The sequence below is a fragment of the Babylonia areolata genome, chromosome 32 (assembly GCF_041734735.1).
Source record: "Babylonia areolata isolate BAREFJ2019XMU chromosome 32, ASM4173473v1, whole genome shotgun sequence".
Taxonomy (NCBI): domain Eukaryota; kingdom Metazoa; phylum Mollusca; class Gastropoda; order Neogastropoda; family Buccinidae; genus Babylonia; species Babylonia areolata.
The window spans coordinates 17,435,676-17,455,459 of record NC_134907.1 but is presented as its reverse complement, the minus strand read 5'-3'; the positions used below and the strand labels follow the sequence as shown (position 1 = coordinate 17,455,459).

The window sequence follows — 19,784 nt, the reverse complement described above, 5'->3', positions numbered from 1 at the left end:
GAAGAAAAAAAAAAGAACAGCACAAAACGAATAACAGATGCATGAAACACATAAATGCAAGGGAAGAGAGAGCAGAGGGTAGGTGGGGGGTTGGTGGGGGGCGGGGGGGGGGGGGGGGGCCGGGGTTTGTGAAGAAAGGAAGTGGGGGAGGGGGAGGAGGTGGGGGGGCACAGGGGGGGGGGGGAGGGGGAGATCATGGCGTACTACTGTCTGATGGTGAGAGGGGGGAGGGACAATAGAAAACATTTTTATCAGTATTTCTTAATTTTTTTTTTTTTTTTTTTATAAATGACAAACATATGAACTGTAAAGGAAAAAAGACATCACAACGACAACACAAGAATAATAATAATAATAATAATAAAACCCGCGAGTACATCATCATCATGACAATATTAATGAGAAGAACATGCTGACAATAATAACAACAACAACAATAACAACAGTAACAATAATAAAAACGATGCTGATGATGATGATGATGAGAGCAATAAAAATAATAATTATAATAACAGATGACAATGAAGAAGAAAAAGGAGGAGCATATTTATAACACCAAAAAGTGACAATCATCATCATCATCATCATCATCATAATAATAGTAATAATAATAATAATAAAAACAACAATAATAAACAATACTCTAACAATACAAATATAACTGTGAGGAGGGATGACAGAGAGGGGGGGTGGGGGGTGGGGGGTGGGAAGGGGGTGTGGGAGAGGGGAAAGAACAATGAAGAAAAAAAAAAAAGAAAAAAAAAGAGGGGGTGGGGGTGTGGTCGCAAAAAACTGGTTCACTGTTCAAGCAGACAGGCACGTCAACAAAGAGAGAAGACAGAGAGAGAGAGAGAGAGACAGAGACAGAGACAGAGACAGAGAGAGAGAGAGAGAGAGAGAGATGCACAACTACATGCATACAACCCATCACTACAACCATGCACCCGTGCACACATGACATGAACCACTACAAACAAAACAAACACCAAAGCAAATAAACAAATAAACAATAAATGTCCATCAAAAAGGAAAAAAACAAAAAAACAAACATGTTTCTCAACACAATAAATAAATAAAACACTGATTCAATAAAGACATCACAAAGAAAAATATATACATTAATACATAAAAAAAGAAAAGAAAAAGAAATAAAACAATCAATTCAATAAAGATATAAAAGGGATATATATATATATATATATATATATATATATATATATATATATATACACATACATATATATACACACACACACATATATATATATATATATATATATATATACACACATATATATAAACTAACACATAAATAAAGACAAGAAGTAAAAATGAACAACTATCAAACAAGCACATATAACCAACAATACACACATTTAAAAAAAAAATCCTTGTTACTTAACAAAAAAACCAAAACAAAACAAAACAAAAACATACCCCTGCACCACTCATGGACGGAGTGAGCTGAGGAGAGACAGACAGACAGACAGAGAGACAGACAGAGAGACAGAGAAGAGAAGAGTGATTGGGGGGTGGGGGGAGGAGAGAGTGGTGGGAGAGTGGTGGAGGGTAGGCAGAGAAATGGACAGAATCACAACACTGTTCTACTTCAAAGTGACACAGAGACCGAGGGGCAGAGGGGAGGGTAGGGTTTTACGTAATAAATAAAAAAAAAATAATAAAAAAAAGAGAGAGAGAGGAAAAAAAGAAGAAAAAAAAAGAAAAGAAATGGAAGCAAAGGGAGCAAAGAGACAAAATCCCCCCCCCCCACCCCTCCCCCTCCCCCAGAAGAAAATAATCTGATCAGAAATCACAACACAATTCTTCTACCCACCCACCCCCCAGCCCTACCTACCCTCCTCACTACCCCTAATCCCCACTTTTTCCCCCATTAATTTAAATTCAACAACAACAGAAGAAACAAACAACACATGGGCAGAGAACAAGGAGAGGAGAGAAAGTGAAGAGACAAGACAGGAAACGAATGATGAGCACCTGCAGTGCAGCTCTCAAATCGTCTCTTCTACCCGGGGTAGTAGGCAGCCTGTCGTGCAAATAACCCCGTGTTTGCAATAGCACTACCTAGTGCGTTCAGCTGTCCACAAGGCGCCAAATCCTGTGAGGCCCAACAGAATCGCTGCAGCAGAGCAACGCAGACAGGCCAGGGAAAAGCAGTGCCAGCAAGTCCCCGACAGCCGCCACCATCCTCTGTCCACACTGCGTCAGAACCTTCCGGGCGCGGACTGGCCTGACCAGTCGTCTGCGCACCCACAGAGCCCAACCCACCCACCCCTAGGATGACTAGATGGTCCTCGTTGATCCCGACGGATGAACCACACCTAGTGCTAGGTCTCTTGACTGAGGATAGGTGCTACATAAGCATCTATATCAACCAATGACTCTATGCTTGCAAAGCGCTTAGAGCTATTTTAGCATCCTTTTTACATAAATCAGTCAAAACAGACAAGACTAAAGACCAGAGAGAGAGAGAGAAGGGGGTAAGGTATGGTAGATGAGGAAGAGGAAGGATGGGAGAGTGGGGGAAGGGGAAAGGAGAAGAAAGAAAGAAAGAAAGAAAGAAAGGAGACATGAGGCTTCAAATTCTCTTTCTTTCTTTAGCTGTCTTCCATAACTTGGCATCGTCTCATCCGGAAATGACCAACACCAACCCCAGAACTTCCCTCACCCTAGACTGACAACAACAACAACAACAAGTCCTCAAGGAAAGGGAAGGTTATATAAAAAAAATAAAAAAAACAAACAAAACAAAAAAACCCCACCTACACCACCACCCTCCACACCCACTCCTCCTCACTCCTCCTCTGTCCCCCACATCGACAACAGACCGACAGACCAACGATGAAGACAAAGAAGACTTTCTCCTTCGCCCTCCACCGACACACACACCCACCCCTTGCCATCACCAGGCACCACCACCATCACCTCCTTATCTATACTGCGGCTGCTGTGGGTAAGGCGGAACCCCACCGGGGTACCCGGGGTAGCCTTGCTGCTGCGGGTACGGAGGCTGCTGCTGTCCTGGGTACCCAGCCTGCTGGGGCGGCGCCATGGGGTAAGGGGTACCCTGTTGGGGGTAGCCCTGCTGCCCTCCATAGGAGGGTGGGGGCTGTTGTGGGTACTGCATGTAAGGGTTGTACGGGTTGTAGCCCGCGGGCATGGCCGGCATCGGGTAGCCCCCAGCTGGGTAGCTGGGGTAGGGGGCGTTCCACCCTCCGTAGGCACCTGTCAGCACAAAGACAGACGACGATGACCAAATGTTTTTTTGTTTTTTTTTATTATTCATGTTCAACACAGGGTTGTTTTTTTTTGTTGTTGTTGTTTATTCATATATTCATCTTCAACACTTTGTTGTTTTTATTCATGTTCAACACTTTGGTTTTTTTTTTGGTTGTTGTTTTTTTAATCCATGTTCAACACTTTGTTGTTGTTTTTATTTAATTCATGTTCAACAGTTTGTAGTAGTTGTTGTTGTTTTTAATTCATGTTCAACACTTGGGGTTTTTTTTTGTTTGTTTGTTTGTTTTTTTGTTCATTGATGTTCAACACTTTTTTCTCAAAATTAATGTTCAACACCCACCCCAACACACCCGTCCCCCAAACACCCACCCCTCCACCCCCAAACACCCACCCCAACACACCCCTCCACCCTGAAACACCCACCCCTCCACCCCTGAACACCCACCCTAACACACCCCTCCACCCTGAAACACCCACCCCAACACACACCTCCACCCCCAAACACCCACCCCTCCACCCCCAAACACCCACCTCAACACAACCCTCCCCCAAACACCCACCCCTCCACCCCCCAACATCCACCCCCAATACACACGCCCACCCCCCAACACACACCCCTCCACCCCCAAACACCCACCCAACACACTCCTCCACCCCCAAAACACACAACCCATCCCCGCCCCCAACCCCTCACACCACCAAATCCCCATCCACCCCCTACCCCCCCCCCCTCCACTCCTCTCCCTCCCTCCCCACCCCACCCCCCACACCCACACCCCCCCCCACACACACACACACCCACACCCACCTGGCTGCTGTGGGGGCTGTGCTGCCTGGCCGGGGTGTGGCTGCGCAGGGTAGCCCTGGGGGGCGGAGGGGGCGGGGCCGGGAGCTGTGGCCTGGGAGACAGGGGGGGCCGAGGTGGGCACCGTGGGCTGGGCCATGGCCGGAGTGGGGGCCGCCCCCGCTGCTGCTGGAACATCAAGGGGAATAATCATAATAATAAGAAGAAGAAGAAGAAGAATTAGGATAATGATAATGATAATAACAACAACAAGCAGCAACAGCAGCAGCAGCAGCACCATCATAATAATGGGTACAGAGATGCCAACTCCTGTCAAGTGTTTGTAGAAACAATCAGGAAATTTGGTTGGAATGATCAGACTATGCCAGCCCCTGTCAAGTGTGTGTTTGTGTATTGTATTGTATTTCTCTTCTTTTTTTTTTATCACAACAGATTTCTCTCTGTGAAATTCAGGCTGCTCTCCCCAGGGAGACAGCGTCGCTACACTACAGCGCCACCCATTTTTGGGTTGTTTTTTTTTTCCTGCATGCAGTTTTATTTGTTTTTCCTATCCAAGTGGATTTTTCTACAGAATTTTGCCAGGAACAACCCTTTAGTTGCTGTGGGTTCTTTTACGTGCGCTAAGTGCATGCTGCACACGGGACCTCGGTTTATCGTCTCATCCAAATGACTAGAAGCCATCAGGAAATTTGGTAGGAACATTTTTGAAATTTTGGTAGGAACACTCAAAGACTCCAAGCCGCATCAGCTAACGTACATTTTTATCCACAAGGCACACACACACTCCATAGCTTAATCCACAGGGCACAGATGCTGTTTGACCGAGAGGCAACTTGAATCAGCCATGTTCTCTCTTGTTCGGGCAAAACGATTAAGCTGATTGGTCCATTTGATGCTGTTTCAATGTAAACACGCACACGATTAGCTGAGCATAACCACATGAGACCAAGGTTAGTAGTGACTGCCCTGGCTCCATACTCGATAGGTCCAGAGCGTCTGGGTAATGTGACAACAGGAAAGCATGCGACTATACAATGTAGTCGGAAATGAACTCGTCGGAACAACGGGTGCCATAGCCGAATGGTTAAAGCGTTGGACTTTCAATCTGAGGGTCCCGGGTTCGAATCATGGTGACGGCGCCTGGTGGGTAAAGGGTGGAGATTTTTACGATCTCCCAGGTCAACATATGTGCAGACCTGCCAGTGCCTGAACCCCCTTCGTGTGTATGCGCAAGCATAAGATCAAATACGCACATTAAAGATCCTGTAATCCATGTTAGCGTTCGGTGGGTTATGGAAACAAGAACATACCCAGCATGCACACCCCCAAAAGCAGAGTATGGCTGCCTACATGGCGTGGTAAAAACGGTCATACACGTAAAAGCCCACTCGCATATATATGAGTGAACGTGGGAGTTGAAGCCCACGAACGCAGAAGAAGAAGAAGAAGAAGAAGAAGAACTCGTCGGAACAATTTTTACGTTGGTGGAACGTCAGAACAAATTACTATCGAATGTAACAAAATACAGTGAAACTGCAACAGTTAGCATCTCTGTGGGTATGTAGGTATGTTTTTTGTAAGTATGCTTTCCTGGGCAACGGGAGCACAGGCACACTAAACGGGAAACATTCACATAATCATATTTAAAATAATAATAACAACAACAATAACGATGATGATGAAAATAAAAATACATACACACATATACATACATACATATCTACTCTTATTCTTATTATCCTCTTCCTCCTCATTGTCATCATCATCATTCTTCTTATCATTATTATTACTGCTGTTGTTGTTATTGTAATGATAATAACAATGATACTGCTACTGATAATGATAAAACATTTCCATTAATAAATAAATAGATAAACAAATAAGTAAACAAAAAAGAACCAATTAAAAAATAATAATAAAAAAATAAAATCGAAAGACAAAAAAAGAGTGACAAAACCCAGCACTATGTTTAATACCAATTATTTGCAAATTTTGGCTCAGGAGCTCAGGCAGAAGGGTTAAAATTGCTCAGGAACTCAGGCCTCAAAGGGTTAATGAAAGATGAACAAAAAGCAAAAGCAGCTAAAAAAAAAAAAAAAAAAATCCCAAGAAATAAAAAAACAATACTATTCCAACTCCAAGATATACAAAATGAATGGAGGAAAAAGTTAACCTTCCCATCCATTTACTAGTAACCAGCTAACTGATATATACTGCTGTGATGGGCCGTTCATTCATTGTTTTAATCAGTAAATCGGCCCTGTCAGTAGCGCCAGCAAGGAAGTTTTGCAATGGCTGTTATGTTTTAAGATCAGCCAGTTAGCTGATTGGTTAGTTTGATCATTCAGCAAGCAAGTAAGTTTAAATCAGGTTAATATCAGTCAGGCAGTTGCTAGTTAATCAGTCTGCAGTAAGTCAGATGATCCAAAGTCAGCAATGACTTGCAAGCTATCAACAAACCCTTCTCATGCATATCATTAATTAGCTTAAGGAAAATCCTTATGGAAACATAAAAACGTGAAAGGCATTTAGCAAAAACAGAGAGGTTAAAAAAATAAAAAAATAAAAAAAAAAGGTTCACAGCTGCCACCTTCTGAAGGGAGAACAATTTGTTCCTTTTTTTTTGGATAGCAATTAGCACAACTATACTAAGTACTCTTTGTGGCCAAATGATATCAATTTTTCTCGTAAAGAAGCAACAGTAGAAGGGTGGCCAAGAGGTAACGCATCCACTTAAAAAGCGAGAGATTTACCATCATCATCATCATCATTGTGAGCATCATTATCAAATCTAATTTATACAAAAACGGAGATCGCAAAGCTGTTCTGGATTAGCAGGGTCTTACAAAGAAATATGGTTCAATAAAGGATCAAGACCTCTTTGTAAGACACCACCCATCTGCTAATGGTTTTTGTGATTTGTTTTTTGTATAAATCACAATTTATGATGATGAGGATGAGAAGGAGAAGGAGGATGATAGGAGGATGAGGATAATAACGATGATGATGATGATAGGAAGAAGAAATAGAAGAAGAAATAATAATATCAATAATAATCATTCATCAAGCTTGATGATGTTCATAACTGTTTCATTAATGGCATCATCTTGTTTTGTTCTGAACCTGTGTGTCTGTGTGTGTGTGTGTCTGTGTGTGTGTGTGTGTGTGTGTGTGTGTGTGTGAGAGAGAGAGAGAGAGAGAGAGAGAGAGAGAGAGTGTTAAGACTGTTTGGAATGTCCATAGTGATCCAAAAACATTCAATCATACACATATAGTATACAAATATAACTTTAAAGATGGGTATATGCAAGAAGTGCATAAAAAGACAAACGCCACGATTTCCACAAAAAACAAAGCCTACACCTTAAAAAAAAAACCCAAAAAACAAACATAAATATAAGCGCTACAACACCTAACGCACATACACACACAGGCACAAAAATGGGAATTAAGCAATGCAAGCCCTCCACTAACTCTCCATCCTTTTGTGTAAAAACATCGCTCCTAGCAACAACTCTTCCTTAAACACTGCCATTGCTCTACCTGGGACAAACCAATCCCATAATTCCATGAAATGCTAAGCTTTGATGAGAAAGGATCTCAAGCGTCATCTCAAACTTTCCTAAATCCTTGCCATGATTTCCTAAATTCTCCACAAATCGGAAGCTGCAAAAAAAACAAACAAACAAACAAACAAAAAAACCACCACCTCTTATCGCTGATGAAAAGAAGCCATTTGACAATCAAACACAATTGATTATAAACACATAAAAAAATCCAAGAAACCTTTCCACCTGGCCTGACAGTCTTCATCGGTTCATTCAACCAATGAAGACCACTGAAACGCAAGAAACTCTTCTTCACAGCCCTTTTCAACATCTCTCTTTCACCCAACCCCCACCAGGTCTCTTTCATAACCATGACTGACAAGATAAATGTAATCTAACAGCTTGCGTCCCTTAATGAGAAACAAGACAAGTTTTGTAATCTAACATCTTTCTTCCATAGCTTAACAGCTCTTTTCCATTACCGTAACCAAGTCAAGTTCTGTAATCGAACAACTCTCTTTCATTACTCTGACAAAGACGAATTCTATTATCTAACATCTTTGATGCAGCCTACATCACGCAGATCACACCAAGAAGAAGCAAGACAAGTGCAAAAGCATGCGGGAATAATAATAATAATAATATACTAATAAGAAGCAGAAGAACAAACACACAACACAACAAACATGCACATTATAACAACAACAACAAAACAACACCAAAAAACACAAAACTTGATTTACCGGCGGCACCAGCACTGGTGGGGAGGGTGGGGGGAGGAGGGCGGGGAGGGGGAACCTTCCTGTTCTCGCCGCTAGCCACCGCATCTGTGTCGGAGGAGGAGAGCAAGTGAGGGGGAGGGGGTTTCAATCGAAGGAGCACGCGCACGCACGCACGCATGCACACACACACACATACACAGGCACACACAGACACACACACAAATGAGCGTGCGCGTGCGTGCACACACACACACACAGAGGCACACATACACATGCACACACAAAGGTTCGCAACACACAGGCAGACATACCGACACACACCAGTCTGCAATGTCCCCCCCGCCCAAGAAAAACAAAGAAAAAAAAGTAAAATTTTGTTTCTGAACGGACTGTTGTAGAACTTGGTGAGCAAGGTGTGAAGGTGTGAAACTGAACCAGTCATCTGTCAACGCCAAAGAACAAACACACCGAAGAAAGTGTTTGGTGGCAAAAACTGAATCAAACTGATGACTTCATTCCGTGACAAAACGCAGCGAACAAAACAGACACCAACGCAAAAGAGACACTAAGTGGCAGGGAGTGAGGACTGGTCTCCCTTCCTTGTTTTCGTAGTTGCTATTGCCAACGTTGTGTGGAAAATCAAACAAAATTCTAGCCACCTCTTCAAAATCCAGCTGAGGCATTGCTTTGAATACACATCAAGGCAGTCGCCATTTGCAAGAAGCAAGCATGTTCAAATGACTGGCTCGACTGTTGATAATGCAGTCACCCCAAAACTGCGGATATATCTGAGGTCGGAAGTGAAAGGTTTAAACACCCAGGTTAAAGTCAAATTAAAGCTATGGCCAGTAACCTCCCGGAAGTAGGTAACCTCCCCTTTACCACCCTGACCAGCGCCCTCTTTTTCCGGCAGTAATCATATAAATTATTTGGAGAGGAAAAAAAATCTGCAGTTTTTTTTTTTCTGCATCAATATGGCATGGAAGACTGCCGAGGCTGTAAACTCCATTAGGATGAATGGGTTAAAACCTACAACCAGCTGAATTCACTGCCACTGTCCTATCTCACCGGCCTTGTCAGACTCAACTCAACCTTAACTCACTGGCAACTGCCACTTTTCTTTCTTTTTCCACCAACAGAAACCCCGTCTGCTGTTGACTCTGACTGGCCTAGCCTATAGCTTTCATCCTCAGTAATCTGCTATTCGCTGTATTCAACCAACTCTTCAATCTCAGAACCTTGCCGTTGGTAATGTGTCAATGATGTTAGCAGCAGTAAAACGCTACCGTCATCGCCTATTCTGTCGTTCGTATGAAGAGAGTTAAAACTCCATTGTACAGGCAGGTATGAATGCATAAAAAAGTGTAAGTGGGCAGATGCAGGGTGAACAAAGCAACAAGTGGACTTTACATTGTAGCTCAGCAAAAATGATGTCACAGCTAAATTCAAGCACAGAAGCTTGCCACCATGAGAGCGAAAACAACACACTTAGCACAACACCAAACACCACCAGAGGAACACCAGAGGAAGTGAACAACACAATGGAAAGTGACCCCAAAAAATGACACACCTCGTATAACTCTGAACAACACACAATGGAAGGTGATAAAACAAAAATGACACACCTCGTATAACTCCTAACAACACAATGGAAGGTGATAAAACAAAAAATGACACACCTCGTATAACTCCTAACAACACAATGGAAGGTGATAAAACAAAAAATGACACACCTCGTATAACTCTGAACAACACACAATGGAAGGTGATAAAACAAAAAATGACACACCTCGTATAACTCTGAACAACACACAATGGAAGGTGATAAAACAAAAATGACACACCTCGTATAACTCTGAACAACACAAAGGAAAGTGATAAAACAAAAAATGACACACCTCGTATAACTCTTAACAACACACAATGGAAGGTGATAAAACAAAAATGACACACCTCGTATAACTCTTAACAACACACAACGGAAGGTGATAAAACAAAAAACGACACACCTCGTATAACTCCTAACAACACAATGGAAGGTGATAAAACAAAAAACGACACACCTCGTATAACTCTGAAGAACGCACAACGGAAGGTAATAAAACAAAAATGACACACCTCGTATAACTCTGAACAACACAACGGAAGGTGATAAAACAAAAAATGACACACCTCGTATAACTCTTAACAACACACAATGGAAGGTGATAAAACAAAAAACGACACACCTCGTATCACTCTTAACAACACACAACGGAAGGTGATAAAACAAAAAATGACACACCTCGTATAACTCTGAACAACACACAATGGAAGGTGATAAAACGAAAATGACACACCTCGTATAACTCTGAACAACACAATGAAAGGTGATTAAAAAAGAAAAAAGCTTATGTAAATTTGCTCATGCGAACACACACACACACACACACACAAAAAAAACAGACTAAAAACACATAAAAAAAAACAAAAACAACCACAACAACCAAGAATGTTGCATTGGTTTCCAACTGAACAAAAACTATGGTAAGTATATTCAATCTCAAGCTAAAACAAACCACAATTCCAAACTCACAGTAACACTAATACAAAATACAAAAATAACCATATCAAAAAGACTTCTAATCATTCTGAAAAAGACAAAGCAACAATAAAAAGACAACAATCTCTAATCCCAATCAAAAAACACAACACACGCTTTCCAAAACCACATAAGCCATAAAAATAAAATTAAATTAAATTAAAATCAAGCACTCATTACACAAGACCCAAAAAAAAAACTTTCAAACATCACAACACACACACACATACACAACACAACACAACAACAAAAAACATTTAAAAAAAAAAAAAAAAAAAAAGAGCCGAGGAAGAAAGAAAGACAGACAGACAACTCTCCCCAAGAGTCCACACAACTACAACAAAAATGCAACAACGGCCATCAAAATATCCAGCATCAAAATCATTTTAAGATGAGAAAGGAAAGGAAAGAATGTAGAACGGAAAGAACGAACACTGAGGACTCTCCCGAAACAGCCCACACCCCCTCACTGACCACCCACTGACCACCCAGTTAGCACCCACTGACCACCCACTGACCACCCAGTTAGCACCCACTGACCACCCAGTTAGCACCCACTGACCACCCAGTTAGCACCCACTGACCACCTACTTACCACCCAGTTAGCACCCACTTACCACCCACTTACCACCCAGTTAGCACCCACTGACCACCCACTTACCACCCACTGACCACCCACTTACCACCCAGTTAGCACCCACTGACCACCCAGTTAGCACCCACTAACCACCCAGTTAGCACCCACTAACCACCCACTTACCACCCAGTTAGCACCCACTAACCACCCACTAACCACACTCTAGCATGTGGCAAAAACCAAAACAAAACAAAAAACCTGAAAAAAGAGCACCTAACAAATAAAAAGAAAACAAGACAACAATCAGACAATCCACCCGACAATTGTCCACATCTGTTACCTGTAGCCGGGTCCACCCTGATACTGCAGGGTGGCGGGTGGTGAAAAAAAACCCACCACCACCAAACAAACAAACAAACAACAAACAACAAAAACAAAAACAGAAGCCAGGGAATAAAACAAACACATCAAAAATGTCAAGACAAAGACGATCCACCCTACCTACAACCATCCACACACCCCTTACCTGTACCAAATCCACCCTGGTGGTGTGGGGTGGTGGGTGGAATGCAAAAAAAACAACATCAAACATACAACAACAAACAACAAAATATATATATATATATATATATATATATATATATATATATATTAAACAAGCCAAGGAAAGAAAACAAACAAACAAAAAAACCCGAAACAAACACGACAAAGACGATCCACCCTTGAACCATCCACACCCCTACCTGTGAACTGAATCCACCCTTGCAGCGAGAGGGTGGCGGGTGGCCAAAAAACAAAACAAACAACAACAAAATAGATATACATCAGAACCAAGGAAAAAAAACAACAACAAAACACCAATGAATGAGAAACGAAATGAAACAAGACAAAGGCGATCCACCCCTGACAATCATCAACACCAACCCTTTCTTACCTGTGCCGGGTCCACCCTGGTAGCGAGGGGTGGCGGGCGGGGGCTGGCTGGGGGTATTGGCGATCTGTTTCTGCAGGTCTCCCATCAGCTCGTCCTTCTCCGTCTTTCGGGCGAAGCAGAAATCGTTGATCTTAGTCTGGAGCCGCACCAGCAGGGGGGTGAGGTCGTTGTAGAACTGGAAAATTAATCATTATTTCTGTTGTTACTATGATACGATGCAGGGGTGTGAGGTTGTTGTAGTTTCATCGTTGTTTTTCACTATTATTATCATAGTACGATGTATGTGCGTGAGGTCGTTGTAGAACTGGACATTTTATCATAGTTTTTTTTATAACTATCGTTATAATACGATGCACATTAATTAATTTGACTGGAAATTATGTGTCTGTGTGTGTGTGTGTGTGTGTGTGTGTGTGTGTGTGCACCAGCAAGGGTGTGAGGTCATTGTAGAACTGAGTTTATCATTATTTTTATTATTATCATTATTATAATATGATGCATATTCATTAATTAATCCGCTTGGAAATATGTACTGAATACTAAACACTGAATGATTTTAATGACTGGCCAACATAACAGATGCAAACAAAACACATATCCGATAAAATTTTACAACAAAATATAGCTTGGAAAGTATACATGTGCGTGTGTGAGTGTGTCTGTTATGTGTGTGTGTGAGTGTAGATGTGTGTGTGTGTGTATGTGTGTCTTTTATGTGTGTGTGTGTGTTTGTGTCTGTGTGTGCACCAGCAGAGGCATGAGGTTGTAGAACTGAAAATGTTATCATTATTTTTATTGACTCACTTGTGTAAACAAAGTGAGTCTATGTTTTAACCCGGTGTTCGGTTGTCTGTGTGTGTGTGTGTGTATGTGTGTCTGTGTGTCCGTGGTAAACTTTAACATTGACATTTTCTCTGCAAATACTATGTCAGGTGACACCAAATTTGGCATAAAAATAGGAAAAAATCAGTTCTTTCCAGTTATCTTGTTTAAAACAATATTGCACCTCTGGGATGGGCACAAAAAAATTTAAAAAAGAAGCCTAATTATAAGCAAACTGCATTTACTGTTATATTTATATTTTTTGTATTCTCTAAACTTGGCACTTTGATCTGATATTCTGACCCAACAACAAGAGCAGTCATTATTATCATTTTTTGTTCAAACAGGAACTTCTTTTGCTAAGCATGGTAGTTTTATTTATTTTGCAAACTCTGTAATTAATGCTAGGGGACTTAATTCGAATCTGGTTAGGACTTTCTTTCTTTCTTTTTTTTCTTTTTTTTTTAACACAAAGCTTTATAATAACAAATACAGAACACATTTTAACGATTAGATTTTTTTTTTTTTAAGTGTATCACAAGTGAGTCTTGAAGGCCTTGCCTCTCTTGTTATTATTATTATCATAACAATAATATGATGCACAGTGATGCATGATGAAAAATTAGGGTCATACCTTTGTTCCCTCCTCCAGGTTGCTCTTCAGCTCCATGAAGTTATCGAAGCCAGACGCCAGGTCCTTCAGCATCTGCTCCCTCTGCGCCGCGCTCTGATTGGACGATTTGGCCTGCGTGAACTCTGTGTTGGTGTTCTGAAAACCGTTCAGCCAAAAGAATGTTTTTCTGTGAGTCCAACTGCTTCCTTTTTTTCAATCATCTGGTATATATATATATATATATATATATATATATATATATATATATATATATATATGAGTCATGTCATGTGATTTTATGTGCCTCAATAGTCTGTTGTTTGGAGAAAAAAAACATATATAGAGAGAGATAAACAGATTGACAGACAGACAGATAGATAGACAGACAGACAGATAGATAAACAATTTCTTTAGTTAGCTTTTCAATTTGTAACACGTATACACTGTACCATTTTCCACATAGCATCACCATTACAGGAAACACAGACCAATAAAAACAGCACAAAATTTGAAAAAAAAACAAAAAAAAAACAAACCCACACACACACACGCAAAAAAACAAGCTCCTCACAGTTTCAGTTTCAGTAGCTCAAGGAGGCATCACTGCGTTCAGACAAATCCATATACGCTACACCACATCTGCCAAGCAGATGCCTGACCAGCAGCAGCGTAACCCAACACGCTTAGTCAGGCCTCACAAAAAGCCATAACCTGAACCCACCATCCCCACCACCTCCCTGGGAACCCTGACGCTACGGGAAACGTAACGCTGCTGACCTGTATGTGGGCCATGAGTGTCTCCTGTCGCTTAGGTCCAGAGTTCAAATCCCAGATTCCTGACAGTGGACGCAATGGCCAAGTGATACCTCTCAGCTTTCAGTAGTGAAACCCTGGGTTCAAATTCCAGCTTGGTTTTAAGAGTGAAATTTTGTTTTTCCCCAATGTTTCACAGTTGTTGCTTTTTTTTCTCCATTAAAAATGTTGAGTTCTTTTTTTGTTTTGTTTTGTTTTGGGTTAAAAGTCAGACTTTTACATCTTTCATTCCATGTCACACATCCCTCGTGTTACGAGTGTGTGCATGCTCACAGTTTCAGTAGCTCAAGGAGACGTCACTGCGTTCAGACAAATCGATATACGCTACACCACATCTGCCAAGCAGATGCCTGACCAGCAGCAGCGTAACCCAACATGCTTAGTCAGGCCTCACAAAATGCCATAACCTGAACCTGTCGGGCACAATAGCCGAGTGGTTAAAGCGTTGGACTGTCAATCTGAGGGTCCTGGGTTCGAATCACGGTGACGGCGCCTGGTGGGTAAAGGGTGGAGATTTTTACAATCTCCCAGGTCAACATATGTGCAGACCTGCTAGTGCCTGAACCCCCTTCGTGTGTATATGCAAGCAGAAGATCAAATACGCACGTTAAAGATCCTGTAGTCCATGTCAGCGTTCGGTGGGTTATGGAAACAAGAACATACCCAGCATGCACACCCCCGAAAACGGAGTATGGCTGCCTACATGGCGGGGTAAAAACGGTCATGCACGTAAAAGCCCACTCGTGTACATACGAGTGAACGCAGAAGAAGAAGAAGACGCTGCTGACCTGAATGCGGGCCATGAGGGTCTCCTGTCGCTGGATGCTGTCGGTGACCTGCTGCCTCAGGGGAGCCAACACCCTGTCCAGCTCACCCTGCGACAGGCTCTCCTCGTTGATCGCCCCGTCCGCCGCCAGCGCCGCGAAGAACTTGCTGGCTGCAACAGTATCAGTTTCAGTAGGTCAAGGAGGCGTCACTGCGCTCTGGGCAAATCCATATACGCTACACCACATCTGCCAAGCAGATGCCTGCCTGACCAGCAGCGCAACCCAACGCGCTTTGTCAGGCCTTGAGAAAAATAAAATAAAATAAAATAAAATAAATAAATAAATAATAATAATATAATTAAAAAATAAATAATAATAATAATAATAATGAAAATAAAATAAATAGATAAATAAATAAAATAAATAAATAAAAAAGACAACAATGATGATAAATAAGCAAATAAATGTATTAAAAAAAAAAAAAAAAAGCAGACACACATTCACACATACACACACATATGCATAACAGATGCAACAACAGGAGCCGAGTGGTTAGAGCACTGGACTCACTGGGGATGATCTACCTTCTCTAGAAGACATATATCATAAGCAGCGACTCAAAAAAGCAAAATCAATCAGCCAGGACGAATCACATCCAGCTTTTGGGATTTTCGAGATGCTCCCCTCTGGTCGACTGTACAGAAATATAAGGACGAAAACCAATCGCTTCGCCAATAGCTTTTCCCCGAAAGCAGTCAATGCCCTGTCCTGTCTCTTGAACAAATCCAGTCTGATAACAAGAATTGTACAATCAACAACCATCTATCTGAAGATCTAGTCATCAGCCCCATCAACATGTAATATGTGGCTTCTGTTCAAACGTGTGTGTGTGTGTGTGTGTGTGTGTGTGTGTGTGCGTGTACGTGTGTGTGTGCGTGCACATGTGTGTGTGTGTGTGTGTGCAGTGCGTGCATGTGTGAGTATGCACAAGTTTTTATATTGACATGCACTTGTATGTATCCTAATTTCTACTGCATCTGTGTTTGTGCTGATTTTTTATTTATGTTCTATCTTGTTATGTACTATCCCCCCCAATGTTCCTTGTGACCCCGGTACACTTGGTATGCTATTCTATTCTGATGGTCCCGGGTTTGAATCTCCATAATGGCACCTGGTGGGTTAAGAAGGGTGGAGATTTTTCTGATCTCCCAGGTCAACATATGTGCAGACCTGCCAGTGCCTGAATCCCCTTTGTGTGTCTACGAACACAGATCAAATACACACGTTTAAATTCCTTTGATCCATGTCAGCGTTCGGTGGGTTACTGAGACATGATAATACCCAGCATGCATCAACTACGACAGAGTCACCAGCAAGTCGATGTTGGTCATTGAATACAAAAAGAAAGAAGAAAGAAATAGGAGGGTTTGCAGGTCCGCTTTCTTCTTCTTCTTCTGCGTTCGTGGGCCGCAACTCCCATGTTCACTCGCATATACATGAGTGGGCTTTTACGTGCATGACCGTTTTTACCCTGCCATGCAGGCAGCCATACTCCGCTTTCGGGGGTCAGGTCCACTTTCATGGGGAGCCTTTTGTGGCTTGCAAAGCGAGATGCAGGTCACATAACATCATGGGCAGCCTACCACCATAACTGGCTTCTCAGAGTTGGCACTGCTTGAACTTGAACTGGATCAGACGTTTTAGGCCTGGAAGGCCTGTTCGTCGTTCAACTGGATACAGTATGCCAGCATGCGTGGCCTAATGATAGCATACTGGATCATATATGCTTGGAGAGTTGGCCCAATGAGCGTCTAACCTAGTCTTGAAGGATAACATGGTTGGGGCAGTCACAACACTGTCTGGCAAACCATTCCATATATTAACGACTCGCTCTGTAAAGAAGGAGCTGCGCACTTTCAGCCTGCAATGTGATTTACTTAACATTAAACTGTTGCCTCTTCTGTCTCTACTTACTGCAGGTGATAGTTCGGGATTGTTGGTCTTGTAGATTCCGTGTATGTATTTGTAGCAATCGATCATATCACCCCGCTGCCTCCTGTGCTGCCTTTGTTCAGACAACTTTTAGGCAGTTTTATAAATGGATCACTTCAAATACGTAATGGCAGAAATGTGACAAGAAACATGCCCAAAGTGAACAAAGCAAAATAATGGGTGTGATCATAAAACCAAATATATCTCATAAACTTACAAAAATTAGTCACCGAATATGTTCAAAATCCTTTCATCAAGACACTGATTTCCACAACACACTTTTAGTCTTTCAGCGATCGAGGAAAAAGAGGAAATGAAGACACGTATGCGTACATGGTTCTTGCTAAAAATAACCAGGGAATCTCCAATTTCTTCTTCTTCTTCGTTTGTGGGCTGCAACCCCCACTTTCACTCGTATGCACACGAGTGGGCTTTTACGTGTATGACCGTTTTTACCCCGCCATGTAGGCAGCCATACTCCACTTTCGGGGGTGTGCATGCTGGGTATGTTCTTGTTTCCATAACCCACCGAATGCTGACATGAATCACAGGATCTTTAACGTGCATATTTGATCTTCTGCTTGCATATACACACGAAGGGGGTTCAGGCACTAGCAGGTCTGCACATGTGTTGACCTGGGAGATCGTAAAAATCTCCACCCTTTACCCACCAGGCGCCGTCACCGTGATTTGAACCTGGGACCCTCAGATTGAAAGTCCAACGCTTTAACCACTCGGCTATTGCGCCCGTCGAATCTCCAATGAAAATCAGACGAAAGTGGGTCTGCAAACTCTCCCTAATGAAAACCAATCTTCTTCTTTCTATGCGGCCAGCCACTCCCACATTCACTCGTACACACGGGTGGGCTTTTACGTGTATGACCGTTTTCACTCCTACCATGTAGGAAGTAGGAAGAGGAGAAATGGCAGAATGGATAAGACGTTCATCTGCTAATTCAGTGGCCGTGAGGGTCTGGGTTCGAATCCACCCTCTTTGCCCTTTCTCCCAAGTTTGAATGGACAAAATCAAACTGAGTGTCTTGTCATTCAGATGAGATGATAGACAACCGAAGTCGTGAGTGCAGCACTCACTCGGCATTCTGAAAGAGATGACAGACAACCGAAGTCGTGAGTGCAGCACTCACTCGGCATTCTGAAAGAGATGATAGAAAAAGTCGTGAGTGCAGCACTCACTCGGCATTCTGATAAAGAACCCATGGCAACCAAAAGTGTCACTCTGGCAAAATTACGTAGAAAAGAAAATCTCGCTCTTCCTGCCTCCACACTTTTGTCTCAAACCCTCCAGGGACAGGCAGCACACAAAAGTGGACTTTCTGATACATCAGATACTACATATGTTATTTTTTTTTAGAAAACAGTAAATGGATTATGTTCTTTTCACATTATGTTGCTTGACACATATTAGCTAAGCAAAGGGTCCTTAGTTCTATGCTGATGCTAAGTATAATGACTATTATTTGTTATAAAATTGCACTGTTATCTACACCTGATGAAAATGTGTCCACCTTGACCTTGAAAATAAAGTTGATCAAAACACACACACACACACACACAAAGGAAAAAAAAGAAAGAAAAGGGGGACTTACACATGTCAAACTGGGCGTTCTTCAGCTCATTCTCAATGACCTCCCTTTCGGCCTTGATTGTCTCCACCTGCTCACACATCTGCCGCAGCTCCTGCACGATGGGGTTCCCCTGCAAGGCTCCCGCATTGCCCGCTGCTGGCAACGCCTGTTCTATCTCCGCCTGACACACACACACACCGGCAATGCCTGTTTAATCTCCGCCTCACACACACACACATACACACACACACATGCACACACACACACACACACACACAGAGCGTGATGGATACAACTTCTTAGATCTTCTCTCAATGAAATTCCAGAGACCCCGAAAGAATGTGAAATTTGCGTGTGAAGAATTCTTGTGAAATATGCATGCGAAGAAAAAAAAAAGTTTTTCTACAGATGCAAAATTCAGCCTCCAGTTTTGAATAAAAAAAAAAAAAAAAAAATGACGGGCGCAATAGCCAAGTGGTTAAAGTGTTGGACTGTCAATCTGAGGGTCCCGGGTTCGAATCACGGTGACGGCGCCTGGTGGGTGAAGGGTGGAGATTTTTACGATCTCCCAGGTCAACATATGTGCAGACCTGCTAGTGCCTGAACCCCCTTCGTGTGTGTATATGCAAGCAGAAGATCAAATACGCACGTTAAAGATCCCGTAATCCATGTCAGCGTTCGGTGGGTTATGGAAACAAGAGCATACCCAGCATGCACACCCCCAAAAACAGAGTATGGCTGCCTACATGGCAGGGTAAAAACGGTC

At 42.4% G+C, this 19,784-nt stretch overlaps 1 protein-coding gene across 3 annotated transcripts in view; it reads right to left on the bottom strand.

Moving 5' to 3' along the window:
• Positions 1 to 1,354: 1,354 nt before the first annotated feature.
• Positions 1,355 to 19,784, bottom strand: part of LOC143276516 (programmed cell death 6-interacting protein-like) — a 43,014-nt gene continuing 24,584 nt past the window's right edge. The window contains exons 12-18 of one of the 3 annotated variants that reach the window (XM_076581057.1): positions 19,040 to 19,199; positions 15,462 to 15,610; positions 13,882 to 14,016; positions 12,426 to 12,600; positions 8,355 to 8,438; positions 4,067 to 4,231; positions 1,355 to 3,243 (exon numbers count right to left, since the gene is read on the bottom strand). In XM_076581057.1, coding sequence (XP_076437172.1) covers positions 2,948 to 3,243; positions 4,067 to 4,231; positions 8,355 to 8,438; positions 12,426 to 12,600; positions 13,882 to 14,016; positions 15,462 to 15,610; positions 19,040 to 19,199 — 1,164 coding nt within the window. In that variant the 3' untranslated portion in view covers positions 1,355 to 2,947. The remainder of the gene's footprint in view (positions 3,244 to 4,066; positions 4,232 to 8,354; positions 8,439 to 12,425; positions 12,601 to 13,881; positions 14,017 to 15,461; positions 15,611 to 19,039; positions 19,200 to 19,784) is intronic. The other 2 variants (XM_076581058.1, XM_076581059.1) reach the window with 2 other exon arrangements.